Source organism: Protopterus annectens, chromosome 9.part0 (assembly GCF_019279795.1).
Source record: "Protopterus annectens isolate FY-2018-M chromosome 9.part0, PAN1.0, whole genome shotgun sequence".
Lineage (NCBI taxonomy): Eukaryota > Metazoa > Chordata > Ceratodontiformes > Protopteridae > Protopterus > Protopterus annectens.
In genome coordinates, this window is record NC_056743.1 from 463081435 (window position 1) to 463104824 (window position 23390).

At 39.2% G+C, this 23390-nt stretch overlaps 1 protein-coding gene across 1 annotated transcript in view; it reads left to right on the forward strand.

Moving 5' to 3' along the window:
- The first annotated feature begins 406 nt into the window (after positions 1 to 406).
- Positions 407 to 23390, forward strand: part of LOC122811273 (zinc finger protein 2 homolog) — an 89220-nt gene continuing 66236 nt past the window's right edge. Inside the window, exons 1-2 of the mRNA XM_044083005.1 lie at positions 407 to 607; positions 4519 to 4645. Coding sequence (XP_043938940.1) covers positions 596 to 607; positions 4519 to 4645 — 139 coding nt within the window. The 5' untranslated portion in view covers positions 407 to 595. The remainder of the gene's footprint in view (positions 608 to 4518; positions 4646 to 23390) is intronic.

The following is a 23390-nucleotide window of genomic DNA, read 5'->3' on the forward strand; positions in this document are numbered from 1 at the left end:
CAAAAGGCCAGAAATCAAAGAACTTTCCTAATTCCACAGAATACAATCTATGACGACTAGCACAGACAGTACTGAGATAACAAATATTTGTACCGATTGACTGCAGTAATTTAAGCAGGTTTGCTCCCAAATAACACATGCTTTAAGAACCTTGGTAAACCTGCGTAGAAGAATTCTAAATCAAATGTAACATGGTGCTGTATTACACGATGAATGTGGAAAACGGATCTCATCTGTAAGCAGTACAAGTTCACAATAAAATAACCTGTCTGTGAAGTGAGAGCAGCAGGACTGCAGCCCACCTAATTAATTATTTACCAGCACACACTTCTTGCTCCTCCCTTAAAGTGTTGTGTCTTGAATAGTAATCAGTGGTTTTGCATGATGTGCTGGGGACATAGTTTAGTGGCACACAGGAAAAGCAAAATTACTTTACAAAGTGTGCTTCACTGCTTAAATGCAGGAAACAGAAACATATGCTGTCTTTCAGAGATGATTATCCACTTTTTAATTGTACCAGATAAGTAAAAGTGCCAGTTGTATATATTCCTAAACACAGACTTTGGTGCTCATGACTGAAAACACGATCTGAACCATGAAGCTGGAGGTAAGGGGGTTTGAACACATACTGCTGCTTCAATGAGCTGGTGCTCTGTGAACAGATGCTGATTGTGATTTTATGCTTTTATTTTATATAGCAACATCTTATATTCCAGAACATAACAATGTGTATTGTTTGATGCTGATGTAAAGCAGCAATGCAGAGACACAAGGAAAACACTTGGGCTGTTGTTGTGCTAGGTGATATGCTCCTTGCCATTGTTTCCAGGCTTTGGAGAACGGTGTAGGTTGTAATGTATGAAGAGGGAAACAGGACACTAACACAGAAATGTAAAATTATTTCATTTTTATTGCGCATGGTATTGATATTCCACCCGATAAGGACTGTATTACATCTCATTTTGTACGTGTAAATGTTTTCACTTTTGTGTCCATGCATATTTGTATGACTTAAGCATATTAAGCGCACTTGACAGAAATTGCATCTCACTTTGTGTTTTATTTGTTCATATTTGTTATATATTTGTATGCCTTTGTTTATTTTAATTATTCTAACGTGCTAGTAACTGCATGCCTCTTTCATGCAGATATTCAGTGTATATATTTCCAAGTAATACATGCTAATAACAGGTAGTAATAATTATCTTTTGCTAAATAATGTTTTACAATGCTTGCTAATGCTTTATCCAGACCTGTAGCATTGCTTTTGAGGGCTTTAGGCCTTGTGTAACCTGTGATAATGGTCTAATTCATGGCAGGCACAGCCCAGTTATCAAAACATAAATGAAGGAGCAACTCATTAAGTAGACAACTTTCCACAGTACTAAAACTTAAAGTATTTTAGCAGAAAGACGTCACTTTGTATGTGTTTGTGAATGTCCATAGACTAGGGTGTATGGGAGAATAATGCTGTTTTCCGGTGCAGTAGACTTGGGTGTATGGGAGAATGGAGATGTACTCCGGCTCCACAGGAAAATAGTCTTGCACTCAGGCTGCATAGACTTGGAGTACAGGAGAAAAGTCTTGTACTCCGGTTCTATAGATGAGGGTATGCTGGAGAATAGTCTTGTACTCAGGTTCTATAGACGAGGGTATGCTGGAGAAAAGTCTTGTACTCCGGTTCTATAGACGAGGGTATACTGGAGAAAAGTCTTGTACTCAGGTTCTATAGACGAGGGTATGCTGGAGAAAAGTCTTGTACTCCGGTTCTATAGACGAGGGTATGCTGGACAATAGTCTTGTACTCAGGTTCTATAGACGAGAGTATGCTGGAGAACATTCTTGTACTCAGGTTCCATAGAATTGAGTATAAGGGAGACTGGAGATGTACTCAAGTTCCATAGACTTTGGTATTTGGGTAGATGAAGATATACTCAGGTTCCATAGAATTGAGTATAAGGGAGAATGGAGATGTACTCAGGTTCCATAGACTAGGGTGTGCTGCAGAATGGCAATATACTTGGGTTCCATAGACTTGGGTGCACGGGAGACTGGAGATGTACTCAAGTTCCATAGACTTGGGTATTTGGGCAGATGGAGATGTACTCAGGTTCCATAGAATTGAGTATAAGGGAGAATGGAGATGTACTCAGGTTCCATAGACTAAGGTGTGCTGCAGAATGGCAATATACTTGGGTTCCATAGACTTGGGTGCATGGGAGACTGGAGATGTACTCAAGTTCCATAGACTTGGGTATTTGGGGATGGAGATGTACTCAGGTTCCATAGACTTTGGTATTTGGGCAGATGGAGATGTACTCAGGATCCATAGACTTTGGTATTTGGGCAGATGGAGATGTACTCAGGTTCAATAGACTTTGGTATTTGGACAGATGAAGATGTACTCAGGTTCCACAGAATTGCGTGATAAGGGAGAATGGAGATGTACTCCGGTTCCATACACTTGGGTGTATGGAAGAATGGGGATATACTGTGATTCCACAGAATGAGGCTTAAGGGAGAATAAAAGCTGGGCTGTGGATTTATGCATTCAGGTGTAACACGAAAGTGTTGTACCCTAGAGCCATAAGCCAGGGTGTAAGGAAGAACAGAGCTGTACTCGGGCTCTGTAGTGTAGGGTGCAGGAGACAGCAGAGCTGTACTCTGGCTGCATAGACTAGGGTGTATTGGAGAACAGAGCTGTACTTGGGCTGCATAGACTAGGGTGTCAGGGTGGAACAGAGCTGTGCTTAAGTATAAGGAAGAAGAGAGATATACTTAAGTATAATGTGGAACAGAACAGTAGTCTTTTATACACCAGAATGTAATGGAGAACAGGTCTTTACTCTGCTTTCATAGACTAGCATGTAGAGGAGAATAGATTTGTCAGTGGCAGTTCTCTCTCTCCCTACAATACATTCACTATCATTAGTAACATCTGATCTGCAGTTTGCATCTGTACATTTGGATGTGGATGCCTGAGGTCTATATAGTACAATGATGGAGTTCTGCTTCAGTACCTCACAACAGGGTGCAAGGCAGAACACATTTATCACTGGCAGAGACTGATAAATGGTCCCATATACCAGAATGGGAGACGGTGGATTTAATTTTATTAGTAAGTGGTGTGTACTGGTCTTCCGTGCATTAGTATACTGTTTGGGGAGGTGCAGCTTATTTATTGGTGTCAATGGCCAAGCTATGATCATTTTTCTTATGACTGGTTCCACACAGCAGGGCACAAGAGAAACGATTTTTATATTCGGTAGTGACTGAGCTATATTCATAGGTTCATAGGTTAGTACTAAGCTAACTGCCTTTGCAAGCCATTTTAAGCCTAGAGCAATTATCCCTTGTGAGACTCAAACCCTGCACCTTGTGTTTGTAAGGCAAATGCCTTAACCATTAGGCCACCCTCCACTAGTGTGTTCTGTTTCCATACAGTATTGTGCCAGGAATCATATAAGTTATTGCTGGCAGTGTCTGAGCTCTGTTACATTTCATCACGGCAGTATGCTCGGGATGTTATATAGTTATCATTGACAGTATGTGAGTTGTATCCTGTTTCCATGCCACCGCGTACAAAGACGTAGTTATTACTAGCAGTGACTGAGTGCTGCTGCACTTTTATCCAGCAGGATGCAGGTAATATAATTATCAATGGCAGTAAATAAACATTGTGCAGGTTTCATATACGAGTGTGTAGGGATTTATATTTATCTCTGGCACTAACTGAGCTGTACTTTGCTTCAAAAGACAAAGGAGAGATACAGTCTGTGCACTAGTATCCAGGAGTAGAGCTTTACTGGGAGAGAATTATCTTTGGGGTATAGACTGGAATGGTTTCCACGGACTAGAGTACATGGGAATCGGGTACATTATTCCGAAAGCTGGACAGTATTCTGCTTCCATACATCATGGTGCAGCAGGAGTGTAAATTCTTCACTATGAATGACTGTTATTTACTCAGTTTCCATAAATTAACGTGCAGAGATGTATGATTAATAAGAGCAGTGGAGTGAACTGAAATTTTATGCAAGTACCGGAATTGCTGCTCATCAAATTGGACCACCTGACATTTAGTCAACTGTCTTGTGTAAAATCATGGAATAATAATAATGATTTAGTACTATATTTTAAAATTTTAAAGGTAATTGTAAAAGAAAGAAATGTCTGCAAACTATATTTACCATAAACCTGCAAGGGTACTGGCATCCTCACTAGGAAGAGCTTAACAGAACACCGGCCTTATTACAAATAGTGTTATAAAAATGTAGTGTGCATATAGTCTTGATCGGGGATCTGATTTCAGTGTGAAACAAATGTTTGCTTTTTACTCTCAGTGCCCAATACACATGGTTAACATTTTTAATAGTCAGCAAATAGATTTGCCACCGATAAAAATGACAGAGAGCTGATGACTGTAGTTTAGGTAGCATATGTTACCACTGATAAACTTTTCAAAAAATAATAATCAGCCACAGGAAAAAGATATAAAAATGTCATGCATTTTTCCAGATACCAGAAACCTTTGAGGATGTTGCCATTGACTTTTCTGTGGAAGAATGGAAGATGCTGAGTAAAGAGGAGAAACAACAACACCGAGAGGTGATGGTCCAGAATTATGAGCACATGGTTTCAGTAGGTAAGTAGGAACATCCCAGAGTTACACAAGGTGGTGATGGTAGAGATCTATGAACTTGTGGTTTTGGTAGGTAAGAATAGTCCCAGACCTGCCCAGAAAAGTGATGGTACAGTACTGTGATCACATGGTGCTGTTAGGCAATGAGGATTGTCCCTGAGCTGATGGGAAGTGATGGTTCCAGAACGATGATCACATGATGCCATGAGACACTGTGCAGCCCTGGGATAATCATCACAGAGGTACTGTGTTTGCATGCTGCTATGATTCATGGCAGTCGTGCAGAGCTACACAGGAGGTAGTGATGGTGCAGATCTAAGAAATGTTCAGGTGATGCATCTGGATAGCATGAGACATCCTGCTAAGGGTCCAAGTTTGTCACTACTCATGTTCTACTCTGTTGCTACTTTGGGATTGCTGAGTAAGGGGTGAACTCACCAGTGTAGTTTAATCAGGTTTAGGTGTTATGGTTATCAATGTGAGTTTAGCATCACTCAGGTGTTACACTGTGGCTACCTAAGAGTGCTGGAAATGAGGTCTGAGTGCAGTACATTGTTCTGTAAGATATTTTGCTTGCTGTGTGATACCTATATGTAACATCTGGATTCAGCATTAGCCAGGTGTTGCATTGTGGCTACCATGGGACAAACAGGATGCAATCTGAGTGTACCACCTTCTTTAGGTAGGACACTTTGCCCACCATGGAGCATGCTGACTGAGACGTGCTCAGCCTTTTTGTACAGGTAGCACTGGCTGCCACTGGGAACAGAGTGACAACTGAGCTGAGCTGTGATATTTCAAGCAGGGTGTAATTTGTGCTCTTGCATCAAGAGTGGGACATGAATTTACTTGATACAGAGAGACATTACAGCTGCCCCAGTCACTATCCAGTATGATTTAGAGAGTTTTTGTATTGCTGTTTTCCTGAAACAGATGAAAACCTTTAGTGCATTGTTTGTGCATCTGAAAATTTCTTCCAGATGTGAAACAGCACATTTCCCAGCTATGAAACAGTGAATTTTATTGTCACTTTTCAGATAAGTGGCATTTTTTGTATGTAGTACAAGGTAACCCTCCCAAAACCTGTAGTGAACAAATTGTCTCGTTGTTTGATCTGTAGCTGATTCTGGTTGTTTGTTAAACACAGCCTAGTACTATTACTGTTTGTGTCAGTGGGGTGCAGACCTATACACCCCATTACTACACATCATAATGTCAGGATGTGGTGATAAGTGATTGTTTTTACTTGCATTGCAGGGTAACTTTGGCTGGGGATAGTTTATATTGGCATTTGCAAGACTGAATCACCCTTCTCCCTTTGATACTGAGATTTGTGTTCTAGAGCACATAGCAGCTGCAGTCCTAAGCTCTTTTAACTTGATGGCAAGAGAGGCAGAGTGGGTTTGCTTAACCAGTGAAATAATGAAAGCTGGCCCAAACTCTGAGGCATCATTCATTGACATACCCCACATCTAGTTCCTGTTACATTTCTGGCCACTTGTGAAAGCATAGCCAATGGGAAAATTTCTACATCTTGTCATTTGTGTTGGTATGGTGTATGCTGTTGTGTAAAGCTATACCTTGTTGAAGCATATCTGGGATTTAAAATTCATAGAGCTGATAAATGATGGAGGAGACTTCACTGGACCTGTTCAGGACATGTTTCTTTTATTTTCTATTGGTCTTTTAAAAAAAATGACTCCCTCCCACTGCATGATCATTGTTGATCTATATTCCTTTCCAAAAAGGAAAGGAATTCTCCATAAAACCCATTCCAACTTCTACCATAAAAAACTCCTGCAAAAGCTAAAACCATGCTCCAATGCCCCCGATAACATTCCCTCATTCTTCCTTAGCATAGCTGCCGAAGCCATTGCCTTCCCTATCAGTATCCTAATCAATCGCTCTATCTAAGAAGGTTTTGTACCCCAACTCTGGAAAAAGGCTTTCATCATACCCCTGCACAAAGAGGCAATAACAACAATATTACAAACTTTCGTCCCATCGCCATCTTCTCTCCCATCTCTAAACTCCTAGAAAAATGTATCTATCTTCAACTCCTTCCCTATCTCATAGATAACAACTTATTAACTCCCACCCAACACGGATTCAGACCCAGTCACAGTACTATGACTGCCCTCCTATCCTTCCTGGAAACTGTGAATAAAGCCAGGGATTCTGGCTTTACTGTATCTACCCTCCTACTTGATCTATCTAAGGCCTTCGATACCATCTCTCACAACCTTCTCATTACGAAACTTTCTAAACTAAACCTATCCCTTTCCTCTCTCAATTGGTTCACTAGCTACCTCTCTAACAAGCAGTCAAGTGGAAAAAGGCAATCTCCTCTTTCCTTATCACCCCCACTGGTGTCCCCCAGGGTTCCATATTGGGTCCCCTCCTCTTCAATATATTCATAAATGATTTCTTCCGCTCAATCCCTTACGCTAACCTTATTCAATACGCAGACGATTCAACTATAATCTGTGCTGCCACTTCCATCCCCACTCTCTTAAAGCTTACTCAAGACACCTTCTCTACCAACATAACAGTGGATGAAAGACAATCACCTAGCACTCAATGCGTCAAAAACCAAGCTCATGGTATTTGCCCCCTCTAAAACCACCACCAATGATAGAAACCTGTTCTCCATCACTAGCCAGAACAACACAACTCTTGAATTGGTATCTGAAACCAAAATATTAGGGGTCCACATCGATGACCAGCTTAAATTCAGTTCCCAGCTACAACTAAACATAAAACCCCCCACAAAAAACTTGGCATGATCTACTGCCATAATCACTACCTCACTGCATCTACCAAGTTCACTCTCTCTACTACATTTCCCATCCCTTCCCTCCTTTATGGTGCCCCTTCTCCTAATAAACCTACAATCCTCTCTCAAGACAAAACTGTCCTCTTGTTATAATAAAATTGCCAAATTTGCCACCAGCCACAAATCATCAACCCATCACTGTGCATCCCTCTACAAACTAAACTGGCTAGAGCTTCCCAACTATCTCACATATACTCAACTTACTTATGCACACAAACTCATTTTTCACCCCTCCCTCTCTTCTACCTTTAAAATGCATCACCCAGGACGACTCCTGAGATCTAACAACCAAAACCTAATGGAATTGTCCCCCGGAACAAAACCTCCTGTCCTTTGCCCTGGCATGCCTATGAAACTCCCTCCCTCCCTCCATCCGTACCACCACAAACCTCTCTTCCTTTAAAAAAACTCACTTCAAGCCCATCTGATATACAAGTTGGTATGCTCCTGCTCCCATCCCACATAGCCTATTCACCTCTTCCTACAGGCAACTGTCTAATTTATTCCAGACTCTAATTTCATATTTGTATCTAGCAAATACTAAACCAGTTGTAAATAACTTCTTATAATTCTCTAATTGTACTTTTCCATTTCAAGAAACTGTATATTTACAAATGCAATGTTTGTTTTTGTACTTAATGTAACCTAAAATTTAATTGTAACTGCTGTAAGCTTTGTTTTGTCTTGGAGCTTTTCTGCCCAGGACCTCATTGAAAACGGGTTCTTATTGGCCCAATGAACTATCCTGGTTAACCAACTGCAAATAAATAAAATAAAAAATAAATAAAAAGACAGTACCTCATTTTATACACTTAATTTATTTGTCCTCTTCTCATTATAGCATAAAAGTGCTCCAGCATAAGCCCTGTTCTCTGCTTGACTCAAAAAATAGATGTTTTCACTAGCAAAAGTAAGTTTTGAGGACCTATTCCCATGTTTGCCTTTGGGAAAAAAAACAGATAAAAGTGACAAACCTTGGCACTAGTGGAAAACTACTAATAACTCACTGCATTTATCCCCATGCATATAGCTCAAACTGAAGAAGTGCCAGCAATAGCAATACTGGATGGTGCACTGGTGCAGCTGTAGCATGTTGCCTCACTGCAACAGGTTCTCTAGTTCGATTCTCGCCTGGGGTGCCTTCTGTGTGGAGTCTGCATGTCCTGCCTGTGTTCGTGTGAGTTTCCTCCAGGTGCTCTGATTTCCTCCCACATTGCAAAGAACTGCATCTGGAACATTTCTCCCCAGGCCTCCATTGGAATTGGCTTTGTTCCCAGTCGGACTTTTCCAGTTAACAAATGTTAAATAAATAAAAATAAATAAACTGAAATTGCCCAGTGCTGCTGTTTTAGGTTCTAGCATCAAGCCGCTCTTGCTAATCCCAAATGTTATTTGAATCAGCTCAACCCACACCCAAACTCTAGTTATTGGATTAGAGTCAGTTTGGACTTCTAGGTTTTCTCCTGACCCACTGTTTGCTTATTTATTTAACATATGTTACTTACTTTAACCTCTTCCAAATATGCAGTCTGTAACTTTATTTCGTCTTCCTATATTCCTTTAAAAAAATCAAATCAGATTTACTTTCAAGGTTTAGTCCCGGGTATCAAAATTCCTTTCAAGAGCACTCTTTCCACTTGTTGCTTATATCCTAGAATTTTAAGAAAAGCTTTAAACTGTTGCACTCATCCCTTAGTATACATATTCAACTTCTGTGTTTTCAGAAGTTCCATCTCTGATAAGTGGTATAAAACTATAGTCATTACACTACCCAAAATCATAAATCCTTTACAAGAGCACTGTAGCCACTTTCAAACAAGTTGCCTAAATCTTTGAAAAGTTCTCTACACCCATATCTAAGATTTTACCAAGTGATTGAATATTCCTTGCCCATAGTACCATGTTTCAATACATCTACTGCTGAGCTTTCCAAGCAGCTATTACAATCTCCGAAAAGGTAGACAAGCACCTTTTAACTTGCGCCATCTTCTTGAGCCCACAAAAACCCTTTGACTTTGCTGACCTCCTTTTTTTATTTTTTTTTAAATGTTTTTTGCTTACTCCACCCACTTCCCTCTTTTATAAAACAAGAAACATCTTTAGTAAATTATCATTTACAACACAGGCAATTGTACATTTCTATAAATGAAAACAAACCATATTAACATAATCCCAGCTGCAAGCATTTTACATCACAAACCATATTGATATAATCCTAGTTGCAAATAACATACATCACTTATAATCTACCCAATCATTGTCAGCTAAACATTGCATAGCACATTCATGTCCTGCCTTCTTTTAAACCTCATTCCTCTCCTGTATGTATTGTTCCCACAGTTCCCATTTTTCCCTATGTAGTTTACTCCTACCCTTTTTTAACGATCCCAAATTATCTCTGTTACTATATTCACTGATTCTAGTACAGTTGGTTTAGACTTTGATTTCCATTTTCTAGTAATTGCTTTTTTGGCAGCCACCATACGTAGACTCAGCAAGGCCTTACTATATATCTAGGCAATTCAGATTCTCTATCATAGCTCAAAAAAATTAGTTCCCTGGTTACACCAGTTTGCTGACCAATATCTCCAACAGAGTAGTCTGCAGGGAATATATAAAGTCTGCCAACACATTATGCTTCAAAAAATATGTTCCCAGTCATCTCTTTGTTCCCAATCACACATCCAGCATTTGCTGTCTACCTGAGGAAAACTTCTCTGGAGAGTATTTGCGGTTTAAAATATCTATGCAAACATTTCCAAGCAAAAATAATCTTAAATCCTCTAGATTTTGTTGCATATTTGGGTGACATATATCTCCCATTGTTTCTTTGTGAATTGCTTATCCAATCTCTCTTCCCAAATCCTAATTGATTCATTATAGTTATCATGCAATATTTTACATGCTCTACTTATTCCTTTTTAATGGCAGCTTCTCAACTGTACCAGTGCTGGTCTTTCATTTAGGAACCCTCCCATTTCTTTCTCTTTGTCAATACTTTATCAATCCTTGATAGGAAAGGCAATCTTTAACATGCAGTCCAAATAAATTCTTGGCGTCTTCCCATTCTATTACCTTTCCCCTCTAGTTATTTGCTCCCAATAACTTGGTTCCTTAGCCAGTTTTCTCCAATATATTCCAGCCCCCTCTTGCCTGTACGCCTGTATCCCTAATTGCAGTCATCCCTATCGGCAGAATCTCCTTTCTCCATTTTTGTGTTATCATAGTTCTTAGAATACTTTCTGCTACTTTATGAATATAATATTATGTATGATTATTATTTATTCTCCTAAAAGGTTTGCATCCACAATCCCAAATTCACCTTGTTTCTTGAGCCCCCCCCCCATTTTATCATCATCCCTTTCCAGTTTGAATTGTAGATTTCTGCTTGTGTGACGTGTAGGAGCCTTAACTGTGTGGCTTGTTGACCTTATTCTTGATCTAAAAAGTTGTTGTTTCACCACAGCCATGGACAAGGGGAAGACCGTGCCTTGACCTGGCCAAAGCCTTCAACACTATTCCCCAATCGGGCGTAGTAGGTAAACTCTCTCAACTAGGCATCAATCCATATGTTGCAGATGGGTAGAAAACTGGCTCTCTGATGGGAACCCACCTAATCAAAATAGGAAACCACCTCAAGCAGTAGATCCATAATGAGCAAGAGTACCCCTATGGATTGGTCTTGGGGCCTCTGTTATTCAGAATATACTTCTCCTTGAGATTGCAGGTCAAAACCAATGGGCTTTGGCTGAATAGGTTGGCAGCTGACTGCAAGCAGGTGCAGTCCGTAATTTCCCAAGTGATGTGGGCGCTTCTCCAAGGGGGTCTCACCCAAACAAATGACTGGTGCCAGAAGCATGGCCTACCAAGCTGAATACTGTAAAAATGCATCATCATCATCCCCTTTGGGGGAGAGTGATGTCTTCACATATTATCACATTAATAACAAAGCCTGACCAACGTGTGGGAAATTTTGGACCCGGTTTAAAAAATTGTTTGCCCTGGGCTTCCGGGGGAAACTCCTTTTCCCATGGCCCACCCTTTTGAAGGGAAATTTGGGAAAAGTTTAAACCCCGGAAAATTCTTTCCCTTTAAAGGGGCCCTTTTCTGAGTAAAAGCCCCTTCACTGGGCCTCAGGCAACATGAACCCCTGGGGACAAGGGGTTCCCACCGGGAATTCCCTCAAACAAATCTTTTCCTTAAAAAAGAAAACCCTTTCCCAAATCCCCAGTTTCACGTCCTCAAGGGTTTTCTCTTTTAAAACAACTTTTCCCCTCCAACGCCTTTCTCCAAATAATCCCTTTAACCCATTTTTCCTCAAAACCCCTTGAAAAAATTAGGAAACCCCGCTTTTTTTCAGAATTTGCCCTGAGTTTTATTTAATTCCTCCCTTTTCCCATAACAAACCCTTTTTTAAAAAAACCGTCGGTTTTAAACCAAAAAACCCCTGAATTTACCGTGTTTCCCCCTGGAAAAGCGGGTTCTGTTTAAAACATGGGTTTAAATCTTCCCAGGCAATTTTGGGCCCATTCCCAAAATTTCCTTCCCCTTAAAATTTTTAACCCAAAAATTTTTTTCCAAAACCCGGACTTTTTTAATCTTTAAAAAACCTGCCCTTTTTTCTGTGAATTTAAATTTTTTCCACGTTTTTTTGTTTCGATGCCTTCACTTAGTTCCTCCTTTTTAAAAAAGGAAAGTTTTTAAAATAATAATTTTCCCTTTCTAAACCAAAAACTTTTTAAAATCCCTGGTTTCATTTTTAAAATTTTTTGGATAGCAAAAATCTTTTGTTTTTTTTAAAACCTTATTTTAATTTAAACTTTTTTTCCCAATTTTGCCATTTTCTTTCCTCATCCTTTTCACCTTTTTAAAAAAATTGGAAAATCTTTAATTTTTTTAAACTTCAAAACCTGAATTTAACTTTTTAAACCTCGCTTTTATGCTTAATTTAAAAAAAAACCCGTTTCAAATTTTTAAACCCTTTCAAATTTTAATTTAAAGTTTTATCCCAATTTGTTCCCTCTTCCCTAAATTTTTTCTGGAACCCCAAACCCATATCCCAAAAATACCGAAGAAAATTTAAAATTTATTTTTTGGTTTTCTGCTTCCTTAAAACTAGCCTTTCCCCCTTTATCCCAAAATTTATTTCCATGCAAACCTGGGGTTTCTGGTTTTTCCCCCACCATTCCCGCTTGTTTTCCTGTTCCCTCCCCGGGAAAGGAAATGAAAATTATAAAAACTTGTTGTCTTCCCTTTCCCAACCCGCAACAGACTTTTTAAAACCAGCTGTTTTGTTCTCCTGAGAAATTAAAAAAAAAAAAAAACTTTTCTTTCCCCTGAGAAAAATCATTAGTTAAAAATCCCAAACCTTTGTTTCCCCTAAAAAGCCCCTTCTAAAATTTTCCCAAACTCTGTCCTTTCTCCTCTAAAACCTATACTAAATTATCAAAGATCTGTCCTGCTTTCCTGCAAAATACAATCCTGAGTACTGGATTTCACTGTCCCCCTAAAGTTCTTTCCCCTCTAACACCAAAAACTCCCTGTTTCCCCAAAACAAAGTTTCCCAAAAAGCTCCGGGGCATCCTGAAAGGAATTCCCAGGCCGCCTTTAAGAAAATTTTAAACCCATCCATCTCCCCGGGTTACCCTGACTTCGAAAACCCTTTCTGAAAAACCCCGGAAAAATAGGCCCCAAACCCTTGGGTCCTTTCCTTATCCCGAGCACAAAAACTTATTTGAAACCAAATTTTTTTCCCGAAGTTTTTTTTCTGTTCTGGGTTTTAGGAAAAAAACAAGAAAAAACCAAACCCTATTTTCCTTTGTACCTATTATCTAAAATTTTAAAAACCCTTTAAAAAAGGTTTTTGGGGTATAAAAATGGCTTTTTCCAAAACCTTCTCCTGCCTTCAAAGAAAAAAGAAAATATTTCTACAAACTTGTTGCTTTTCCCCCAAAAAATTTTCTTTTTTCAGTAAAAAAATTTTAACACCCAAAAATTTTCCGTTTTTTGGAATAAAAGAGACAAATTCTTTTAAAATTTTCCCCTTTTTGCAAAGGTTTAAAATTTCAAATTTAAAAATTTCACAAACCTTTCTTTTCCCCCTTTTAAAAATCTGTTTGGTGGCCTTCCAAAAAAAACTTTGTTGGCCCTTGGAAGAGTTCTTGGGGGATTGGGAAATTCTCCAAAATTTCCCCTTTCGCAAAGGTAAAATCTAAATTTTAAGGGCATTCCCTTTCCCCCCTCCCAAAACCCCATTTTAGTTTGGGGGACCCCAAAAAATCCACCTTTTTTGGGGATGGGTCGGGGTAAAAATTTTTCCAAACTTTTTCCTTTTAATTGGGCCCCAAAAGTTAATTGGTTATCAAAAAAACAAACCCTCCACTAGACAAAATATTTTTCCAAATTTACTGGGTTGTTTTTTGTAGAAAAAAAAAAAAAAAAAAAAAAAAAAAAAAAAAAAAACAAAAAAAAAAAAAAAAAAAAAAAAAAAAAAAAAAAAAAAAAAGAATAATAAAAAAAATTAAAAAAAAAAAAAAAAAAAGGTTGTTTGCAACCTTACCCCAAGCCCGCTATAGAATAAATTTTTCACATGTGAACAAAGTATGAAATTGTACATTATATATACAGTGGATATAAAAAGTTTATACACCCCTGTTAAAATGCCAGGTTTCTGTGATATAAAAAATGAGACCACAATAAATCATTTCAAAACTTTTCCTACCTTTAATGTGACCTATAACATGTACGATTCAATTGAAAAACAAATCTGTTAGGGGAAAAAATATAAAAAATAAAAAACATACAATACTCTGGTTGCATAAGTGTGCACACCCTTAAACTAATACTTTGTTGTGTGTGCACATCCGTAAACTAATACTTTGTTGAAGCACCTATGATTTGATTACAGCATCCAGTCTTCTTGGGAAGGGTCTATCAGCATGACACATCTTGACTTGACAATATTTGCCCACTCTTTCTTGCAAAGGTGCTATAAATCTGTCAGATTGCAAAGGCATCTCTTGTGCACAGCCCTCTCTTCAGGTCACCCCACATATTTTCTATTGGATTTAGGTCTGGGCTCTGGCTGGGCCATTCCAAAACTTTAATTTTCTTCTGGTGTAGCCATTCTTTTGTTGATTTAGATGTATACTTGGGGTCATTGTTGTGGTGAAATTCCTCTTCATCTTCAGCTTTCTAGCAGACGACTGAAGGTTTTGGGCCAAAAGTGACTAATATTTGGAACTGTTCATAATTCCCTCCACCCTGACTAAAGCCCCAGTTCCAGCTGAAGAAAAGCAACCCCAAAGCATGATACTGCCACCACCATGTTTCACCGTGGGGATGGTGTTCTTTTGGTGATGCGAAGTGTTGTTTTTGCACCAAACATACCTTTTGGAACTGTGGCCACAAAGTTCAACCTTGGTCTCATCAGACCATAACACATTTTCTCACATGCTTTTGGGAGACAATGTATTGTTTTGCAAATGTTAGCTGGGCCTGGATGTTTTTCTGAATAAGAAAAGGCTTCCGTCTTGCAACCTTACCCCATAGCCCAGACATATGGAGAATATGGGAGATTGTTGTCACATGTAGTATACAACCAGTACTTGCCAGAAATTCCTTCATTGTTGCTGTAGATCTCTTGGCAGCATCCCTGACCAGTTTTTATCTCATCTTTTTTCATCCGTTTTGGAGGAATGTCCAGTTCTTTGCAACGTCACTCTTGTCACATATTTTCTCCATTTTTTGATGACTGTCTTCACTATGTTCCATGGTATATCCAATGCTGTGGACATTTTTTTTGTACCCTTCTCCTGACTTATACCTTTCAACAATGACATCCCTTTGATGCTTTGTAAGATGTCTTCGAACCATGGCTTTTGCTGTAGCAGGCAACTAAGTGAATATCAGGAAAATCCTACTAGGGCAGCTTAACTTTTTTGGGGGTTAATCAGAGTCTCTGATGGCAGGTGTGTACCCAAGAAGACTGAATGCTGTAATTAAATCAAAAGGTACTTCCATCAAAGTATTAGTTTAAGGGTGTGCACACACAACAAAGTATTCATTTAAGGGTGTGCACATTTATGCAGCCAGTGTATTGTACGTTTTTTATTTTTTATATTTTTTCCCCTAACAGATGCTTGTTTTTCATTTAAATTGTACAGGTTATAGGTCACATTAAAGTTGGGAAAAGTTTTGAAATTATTTATTGTGCTCTCATTTTTTATATCACAAAAACCTGGCCTTTTTAAAAGGGGTGTGTAAACCTTTTATATCCACAGTAAACACACACCCATATACACACACACATACACACACACACACACATATATATATATATATATATATATATATATATATATATATACACATACATGTGTATGTATGTGTATTTTTAACCTTGTTTTAAATCACCTAATACATATCCAGTTTCCAGTCCTAGTCTGACAGTGAACTTGGATACTAGCAATTAGTGACCACCATTAACTGGAAACATGAGGTGGACTAGGATTATTTAATTTGATCAATCTGTCTTGACCTACATCCCTAATTTCAGTTAAAGCCACCTTTTTTGTGGCAGTTCAAGGACATGTTGATTTCTGGTCGCTTTCAGTTTGCAAGTACTGTGACACCAGGCCCACATAAGAAGGGCTGCAGCTGGCAATCCATTCCCTCTTCTGATTGACCATTTGTCATCCCAGTTGAGTCTTTTACCTGTATTCTTCTTCAGTATCTGTTTTGTTTAGTGTTGCTGTAATAGAGTAAAATACAGGCATTAATAATCTGCTTCTCTAGGCCATTAAATGATGAGGCACGAGAGACTGACGTATAATATTTTGTGTAGATGTCAGCACACTGGGTCTTATAATACAAATAAAGATCCTAAAAAGTAAAACTTGGTCATCATTCACACTGATTATCTGTCATAATGCAGTGCGCAACTCACACAGCCGACTGACAGATGTATGATTTGGAACGTTTATGACACTTCTTTATTTCAGGTTGTTGTCACTGTGTACTGAACTATTGGAATGAGTGAGGCACAACAGTGCAGCACTTTGCTCCATTCATCTCATCAGCACCCTGGGCCTTGAATGGAATGATGGCTTGGGGAGGTTATGTTTGCATTATGATAGATAGGCACCCCAGTAGTACTCTGCATGTGCAGGTCATTCTGGTATATTGAGTCCTCCATAGTATGATGGCCATGGAGTGTATGCATACTGCAGGACAGGTGTTGGTACTACCTGGCAGCACTGTGCCTGGTTCATTCCAGTATTAGAGTGAGCCCTGAACAAAATGACAGAACTTGGGGTGTATTGCAGAACACGTGAGGTGCACAGCAGTGCATTACTGTGCAGTACTGTGTACCCTACATTACAACAGTGTGCATGGGGCTTGGGGTGTTGAGGTTCGAATGTTTTGTAGTTAACGGCATTGACAAAGAAAACAGCAATGCAAATGTTTTTAACCTATACAGAGTATTAAGATTGGATCACAAGCTGGAACCATTTTCTTCTGTGTTTGAGAAATTAATTTAAAAAAACTTATTTTGAAAATGAAGTCCAAAAAGTGACCAAAAGGCCAAATGTGGAGAAGACCATCTCTTGGTGACTCCCTCAGAGGTGCGATCAGGGCAAAGTAGTAGCTGCACTTATTGTTTAGGGGAGAGGCAAAGAGGTCGCAGCAAGGCTGGCCCCATTGATGGAAAATCCATTGTCACCTTTGGACTGAGAGGCCATTCATGAGGCAAGAGAATACACCTCCTTAATTTGTCTGCTACCACAATGGAACTCCATGGAATGTCCGTTACTATCAGAAAGCGGTTGGAAGAGATCGCCCACTGCCTCAATCTGAGAGCTTCTCAACAAAGGGAATAAGATTTGGTTCCTCCCTGTTTGTTGTTGTACCAAACCACTGACATACTGTCCATGTGAATTACAATTCTTCTTGAAGGTAGAGCAGTCTGAAAGGCTTACACTGCTAAAAGCACTGTTCTTGGCTCCAGCACATTGCTGTGCAAGTTGGCCTTTGCAGAGAACCAAGAGCCTTTGCTAGTCTTGGCCAGATAATGCCCCCCCACCCCATGTAGGAGGGGTCTGTGGTCCCTATGGCTTGGGGTTGTGACACGACAAATGGTGGCCTAGAAGAATGTCTTCAGAATGCATCCATCAAGCTAAATCTTTTCTGCAACGATTGGTGATCAAAATCAGGTCAGACATGGGTTGGTGTAAAATTGACCATTGAGGTGCTAGCAACCACTGAAGTATCCTCATGTGATATCTTGCCAAGGGAACTAGAGTTATAGCTGCAGTCATGGAGCCCACTGCTTGCAGGACTAGATGAATGGTTGCTTTTTTGTTGTTGACTACTTTCTGTACCAGAACTCTGATTTTCTGTAATTTCACAGGAGGAAGAGAAGCTATGGAAATATGAATATTACTAGGGCTCCTATGCACTCTAAATTCTGAGTTGGGGTCAATTTTGATTTCTTGTAATTTACAGTTATTCCTAGATAAGAAAAAATGTGAAGTACATGTTTTTTTTGCTTCTATCAATTGATGCCTGGTCGGAGTGGTAATGAGCCAGTTGTTTAGATAGGGAAACACTCGCAATCCCTGCAGTCTCATGTGAGCTACTAATACTGCCATGCATTTGGTGAATACCCTGGGGGCTGTGGTGAGACCAAAGGGCAGAACTCTGAGCTGATAGTGACTGGCTCCCAGCTGGAAGTGAAGGAAACTTCTGGATTGTTTGTCCATTTTTATATGGTAATACACGTCCTGAAGATCAGTTGAGCACATCCAGTCGACTTTTTCCAAGAATGGAAGAACGAACTGTACTGAGACCATTTGGAATTTGGTCTGATGAACTGATTGGTCTCCAGTCCCCTGTCTTTTTTTGCATTAAAAAGAATCTTGAGTAAAGTCCAGACTCTATCTTGTCTGGTGGGAATTATTTGATGACTCTTTTTTTCTAACAGTTTTTTGATTTCTAGAACTGTTTGTTCTCTCTGACTGGGTGGATTGTTGGGTATTTTCTTGCATATGGGAGAAGGAAAGGAAAAGGAAATTATATAGCCTCTGGATATAATCCTCTGCACTCCAACATCTGCTGTTATTTGTAGCCAGGCATTTTGGTGCAGGGATAAGCATCTCCTGACTGCCTCCAGAGGAAGACAATTGGGCCTCCTTTCAGAAGAGCTGGTAGGATTTACCAGAGAAAGAATCCCTGAAACCGCGGATCTGACGTTGTCAGTCTTCACATAATTCTTGACTGTGGGCTCAGTTCTGAGCCTCGGAACCGACTCTGCTGTTTATTTCAGGTTGCGCCTTCCAAACTCTCGAGCTAGGCTTTATCCATAATGCTCTTCTCAAAATTACCTCGGATCTCATTTGCCACTTCATGTGTTAGACATGTACGACTGCTCTCGGGCTTTGGCTTACAGTTTAAGTATTTTTTTTTCCTTAAAAATATCCTTTATTTCTCTTTTATAAGTCTCCCTTTTATCTCTAGTGTCTTTTGTCTCAACCCTCTCCTCTCATTATCTTAAATAGCATGTGTGTGTGTGTGTGTGTGTGTGTGTGTGTGTGTGTGTGTGTGTGTGTGTATCTCTCCCTCACTCTACAACTCAACCTTTGGTAGTTCGTTCATCAGTACTATTCTTGGTACTTCTTTATACCTTATCAGGTATTCTGTCATACCATCATTGGTATTTCCTTTCTTATTTCCCCTGTTTAGCAAAGAAGTGTGTGTGTGTCTGTGTGTGTGTTATTTCATTATGGCTAAGTGCGACTCCCCAGCCGAGTCATCTAAGGGCACCTCGGAGTTTAAATGGTGCCAGAAATGTGAGAGGAAAATGCTAAACTCAGGATGGGCATGTGTATTTTGTATATTGACCAAAAAACCAGCTGCAAAACGTGGAGCAAGTAACACAAACTTATAGGAAAAAACACCTTTAATAACAAAGCAAAGCTTTCGGGCAGAACCCTTTTTCAATACTAATACAATCAAGTCTGCATACTAGAAGCTTATATACAGGTCTAGAAGTCACATGATTAGCAGCCAAGAATCATGTGACGAGAAAGTCTTAAAGTGCAAACAACATAATAAAACTTTTAAAAAATCAATTAATAATATTACGTAATCTAGTTAAAATTGGTTTTAAACTGACTTTGCTGTTAATTCCTGGATGTGAATCAGCAGCTAGTCTTAAAATCCATTCAAATTCCTTAGTCTCAAGGCGATTATTCAAATCTCCACCTCTGGCACTAGGACAATTAAAATCAATAACTCTAAACTTAAAAGAATGTTCAGAGCCATGAAAATTGATATGCTTATATAGTGCATTATTTTCACAACACCGTCTGATTTCTGAATTATGATCAATAACACGATCTTTTAGCTTACGAATAGTTTTTCCTACATAGAACGAGGTGCAGGATTTACATGTAGCCAAATAGATAACACCTGAAGTGTTACAAGTAGCTGAAATTTTAAAATTGAATACTTGACCGGTGCTAGGGTGTGTGAAAATGTCACTACCATTACCAAACATCTGTGCACAGTTAATACAGTTAAAACATTGAAAAGTTCCATGCTTAATAGCCAACGTCATAGGCTTAGGTTTATAAAAATCTTTATAACACAATAAGCTTTTGATAGTCTTCATATTTCTATAAGAGAAGCATGGCTTATCACCTACAATAGCTTTCATTTCATCTGAAGCTAATAAAATTATCCAATTTCTTGAGATAATTTGTTTAACCAGGTGACTTCTTCTATTAAAAGTGGTCATATATCTAACTGAAGTCATCTCTTTATTGCTGTTATTATTTTTCTGGGATGTAGTTAACGAAATATCCTGCCCTTGATTAAAGCTGATAGGTTTCAAATAAGTCTTCCTAGCCTCTAAAATATCAATTCTTGACTTATTAAGTAGGTGGGCATCATAGCCACTTGAGGTAAATTCCATTATCAAATCATCCAGTTGTAACTTGAATACATCATCATCTGTGTTGAGCCTACTTGTCCTAATAAATTGTGATTTTACCACACTTCTGAAAATATGTGGAGCGTGCATACTACTGTAATGTAAATATTTACAACAGCTAACTTCCTTCTTATATACAGAAGTATTAAGAATTCCATCATTCAGCTGGATTTTTAAATCTAAGTAACACATAGTATTTTCAGAAACTTGCATTTTAAATTTCAAATAATCAGTTGTGGAGTTCAAATAGTCAACAAAAACATCCAGATCATGAAGTGTACCATTCCAAACAATTAAACAGTCATCAACAAATCTTTGATAAAACTAATATAGGTAGAAAGATTCCTATTACTATACAGATGTTTATGTTCCCATTGGTAAAGGACTAGGTTAGCGTATGTGTTAGCCACTGAGGTACCCATAGCTATTCCTGTTAACTGTAAATATAAAGTTTCGTTAAACATAAAAATATTATTTTTCAAAACAACATCCATAAGACAGCAAATGTTGTCAATGGATTTGAAATCAGGGTTAGGTTGTGTTATTAAAAATTCCCTCAGAAGCTCAAGTCCGGCATCATTAGGAATGACGGTAAATAAGGATACGATATACAAGCTAACTAAATAATGTCTTTTAGTTTTTATATCAGGCTCATTTCTAGTATACCATTGTTGTAACTTAGTTAACAAATCATGTGTATCTTTCAGGATGGTATTACAATTAAGTAAATGTGGTTGTAACTGTTTGTGCAAGTAAGCTGAAACCAGTTCTGTAATCCAGCCTCCACCTGAGACGATAGGTTTCATTGGTGGGTTATCCATAGACTTATGTATTTTTGGGATACCATACAAATGAGGTATCAAAGGACAAGGTACAGTTAGAAAATGAAACAAATCAAGGTCGATGTCACCATTAAGCTGAAGTTCAAATATTACCATGTTGACATAACTCACACATTTCTTTACATCTGCATGTGTAACTATTTTAAATGCATTCTCATCATTCAGAAGTAGAGAAACAGCTGAAAAATATTTGTCTCGGTCCATAATAACAGGCATACCACCTTTGTCCGCTTGCTTTATTACAATGTCATTATTATTTCGTAGACTTTTTAATGCTTCATACTCTGCAAAAGTCAGATTAAAGTTCTTATTCCTCATGGGCCGTAGGTATAGTTCTCTTATTTGTAGTTCACACACATCATGAAATGCATTCAATATGGGTGCATTAAGTGGAATAAAAGTACTTCATCGTTTTAGACTGTCTCCCATTGAGTTAGATTTACCAAACATTAGTTTTAAACTCAAGTTACGAACAAACAACTTTAAATCAGTTAAATTTAACTGATTTAAAGTTGTTTGTTCGTAACTTGGTTCTGAAGGAGGCTATTTCGGTTCTGGGCTCCCATCCTACTACGAGGGGGCTGGCCTTCCGAATCATGGAGAAGGCTTTGTACATTGGGGACTCACAGTCTCTGCCATCCCTGACGGGTCTGACTTCTACATCTCCTAAACCTATGTTTCCTTCAGTCTCTACCCTGGGATAGGGAGCAGAAGAGCCCCAGGAAAGACCCTCTTTGGTGGGTTTCTCTTCAGACACTTCCCCAGAACATCCCCCCGAGGAAGTACCTGCAAAGAAAAAATGCAAGAGGAATCACTTAGAGGAGTCCTCCCTAGAGGAGTCCTTCAACAAAGATACCGACTTTGATGAAGGAGAAGGTTCCACCAGGTCACCCCCTGATGGTTTCCTTTGTGGACATTCTAGAGATCCTGAAGCAAAGGGGTGGCTGGTCTTCCCTCCAACTGCTGGATCTCTCCACCTGCTGATAAGCTTATTAAACTGATCGCACAGCGGGCATGGGAAGACTTTTTCTGCCGTAGGCGTACATTTCTCCACTCCTCAACAGCCTTACTCTAGAAACCAGAGAAGCAGGAGATGATGGTTTAAAAAATCCCAAGGGCCTTTCCAGGACTCACGTGGCAAAGACTTTCCCCAGGGCAGTGGGTGAAGTAATGGAAGATGTCGCCCTATGGGCAGAAGTGGCCCGCAGAACCAAGGGTCCAGAGATTCCTTCTCTGGTACTTCCTACCAGCACTCCTGAATGAAGGCCTGATTGTCTTCCTCTGGAGGCAGTTGGGTTATCCCTGCATCAACCCACCTGGCAACTGATGACTTCAGACAAATGGGTGCAGGGAATCCTATCTAGAGGTTACAATATCCTACTTTCTTTAAGTCCAAAACACCAAAAAAGACTCCCAGATGTTCCACCCAATCACAGGGAAGCAGCAGTAGTGGAAATTCAAACACTGCTTGACCAAACAGTCATCCAAAAAGTCCCACCAGACCAAATAGGATCCAGGTTTTACTCAAGATATTTTTTGATCCCCAAAAAACAGGGGACTGGAGACCCATTTTGGATCTCAGCCAGTTCAACAAGGTAGTACAGCAAACCAAATTTTGGATGGTCTTGGTAAAGTCCATAGTTCCATTTATGGAAAAGAATGATTGGATGTGCTCTATAGATCTCCAGGATGCGTATTACCACATAAAAATGAACAAACACGCCAACAGGTTTCTGTGCTTCCGGCTGAGAGCTAATCATTTCCAATTCAGAGTACTGTCCTTTGGACTCACCTAAGCCCCCAGGGTGTTCACCAAATGCATGGCAGTGGTAACAGCTCATCTCAGACTGCAAGAATTTTGAGTTTTTCCATACCTCACCATTACCACCAGGTGTCACATAGAATGGGCAAGAGATTACATTCTGCATCTCTGTGCATCTGTAGGTATCGCAATAAGTTAAGGAAAGTAAAATCTGCAACCGTCGCAACAACCAGAATTCATCGGACTTCTGTTGGACACGGTTGCAGGAATTGCTTCAACAATATAAAGGCTACAAAGGATCAGATCTTATGTCA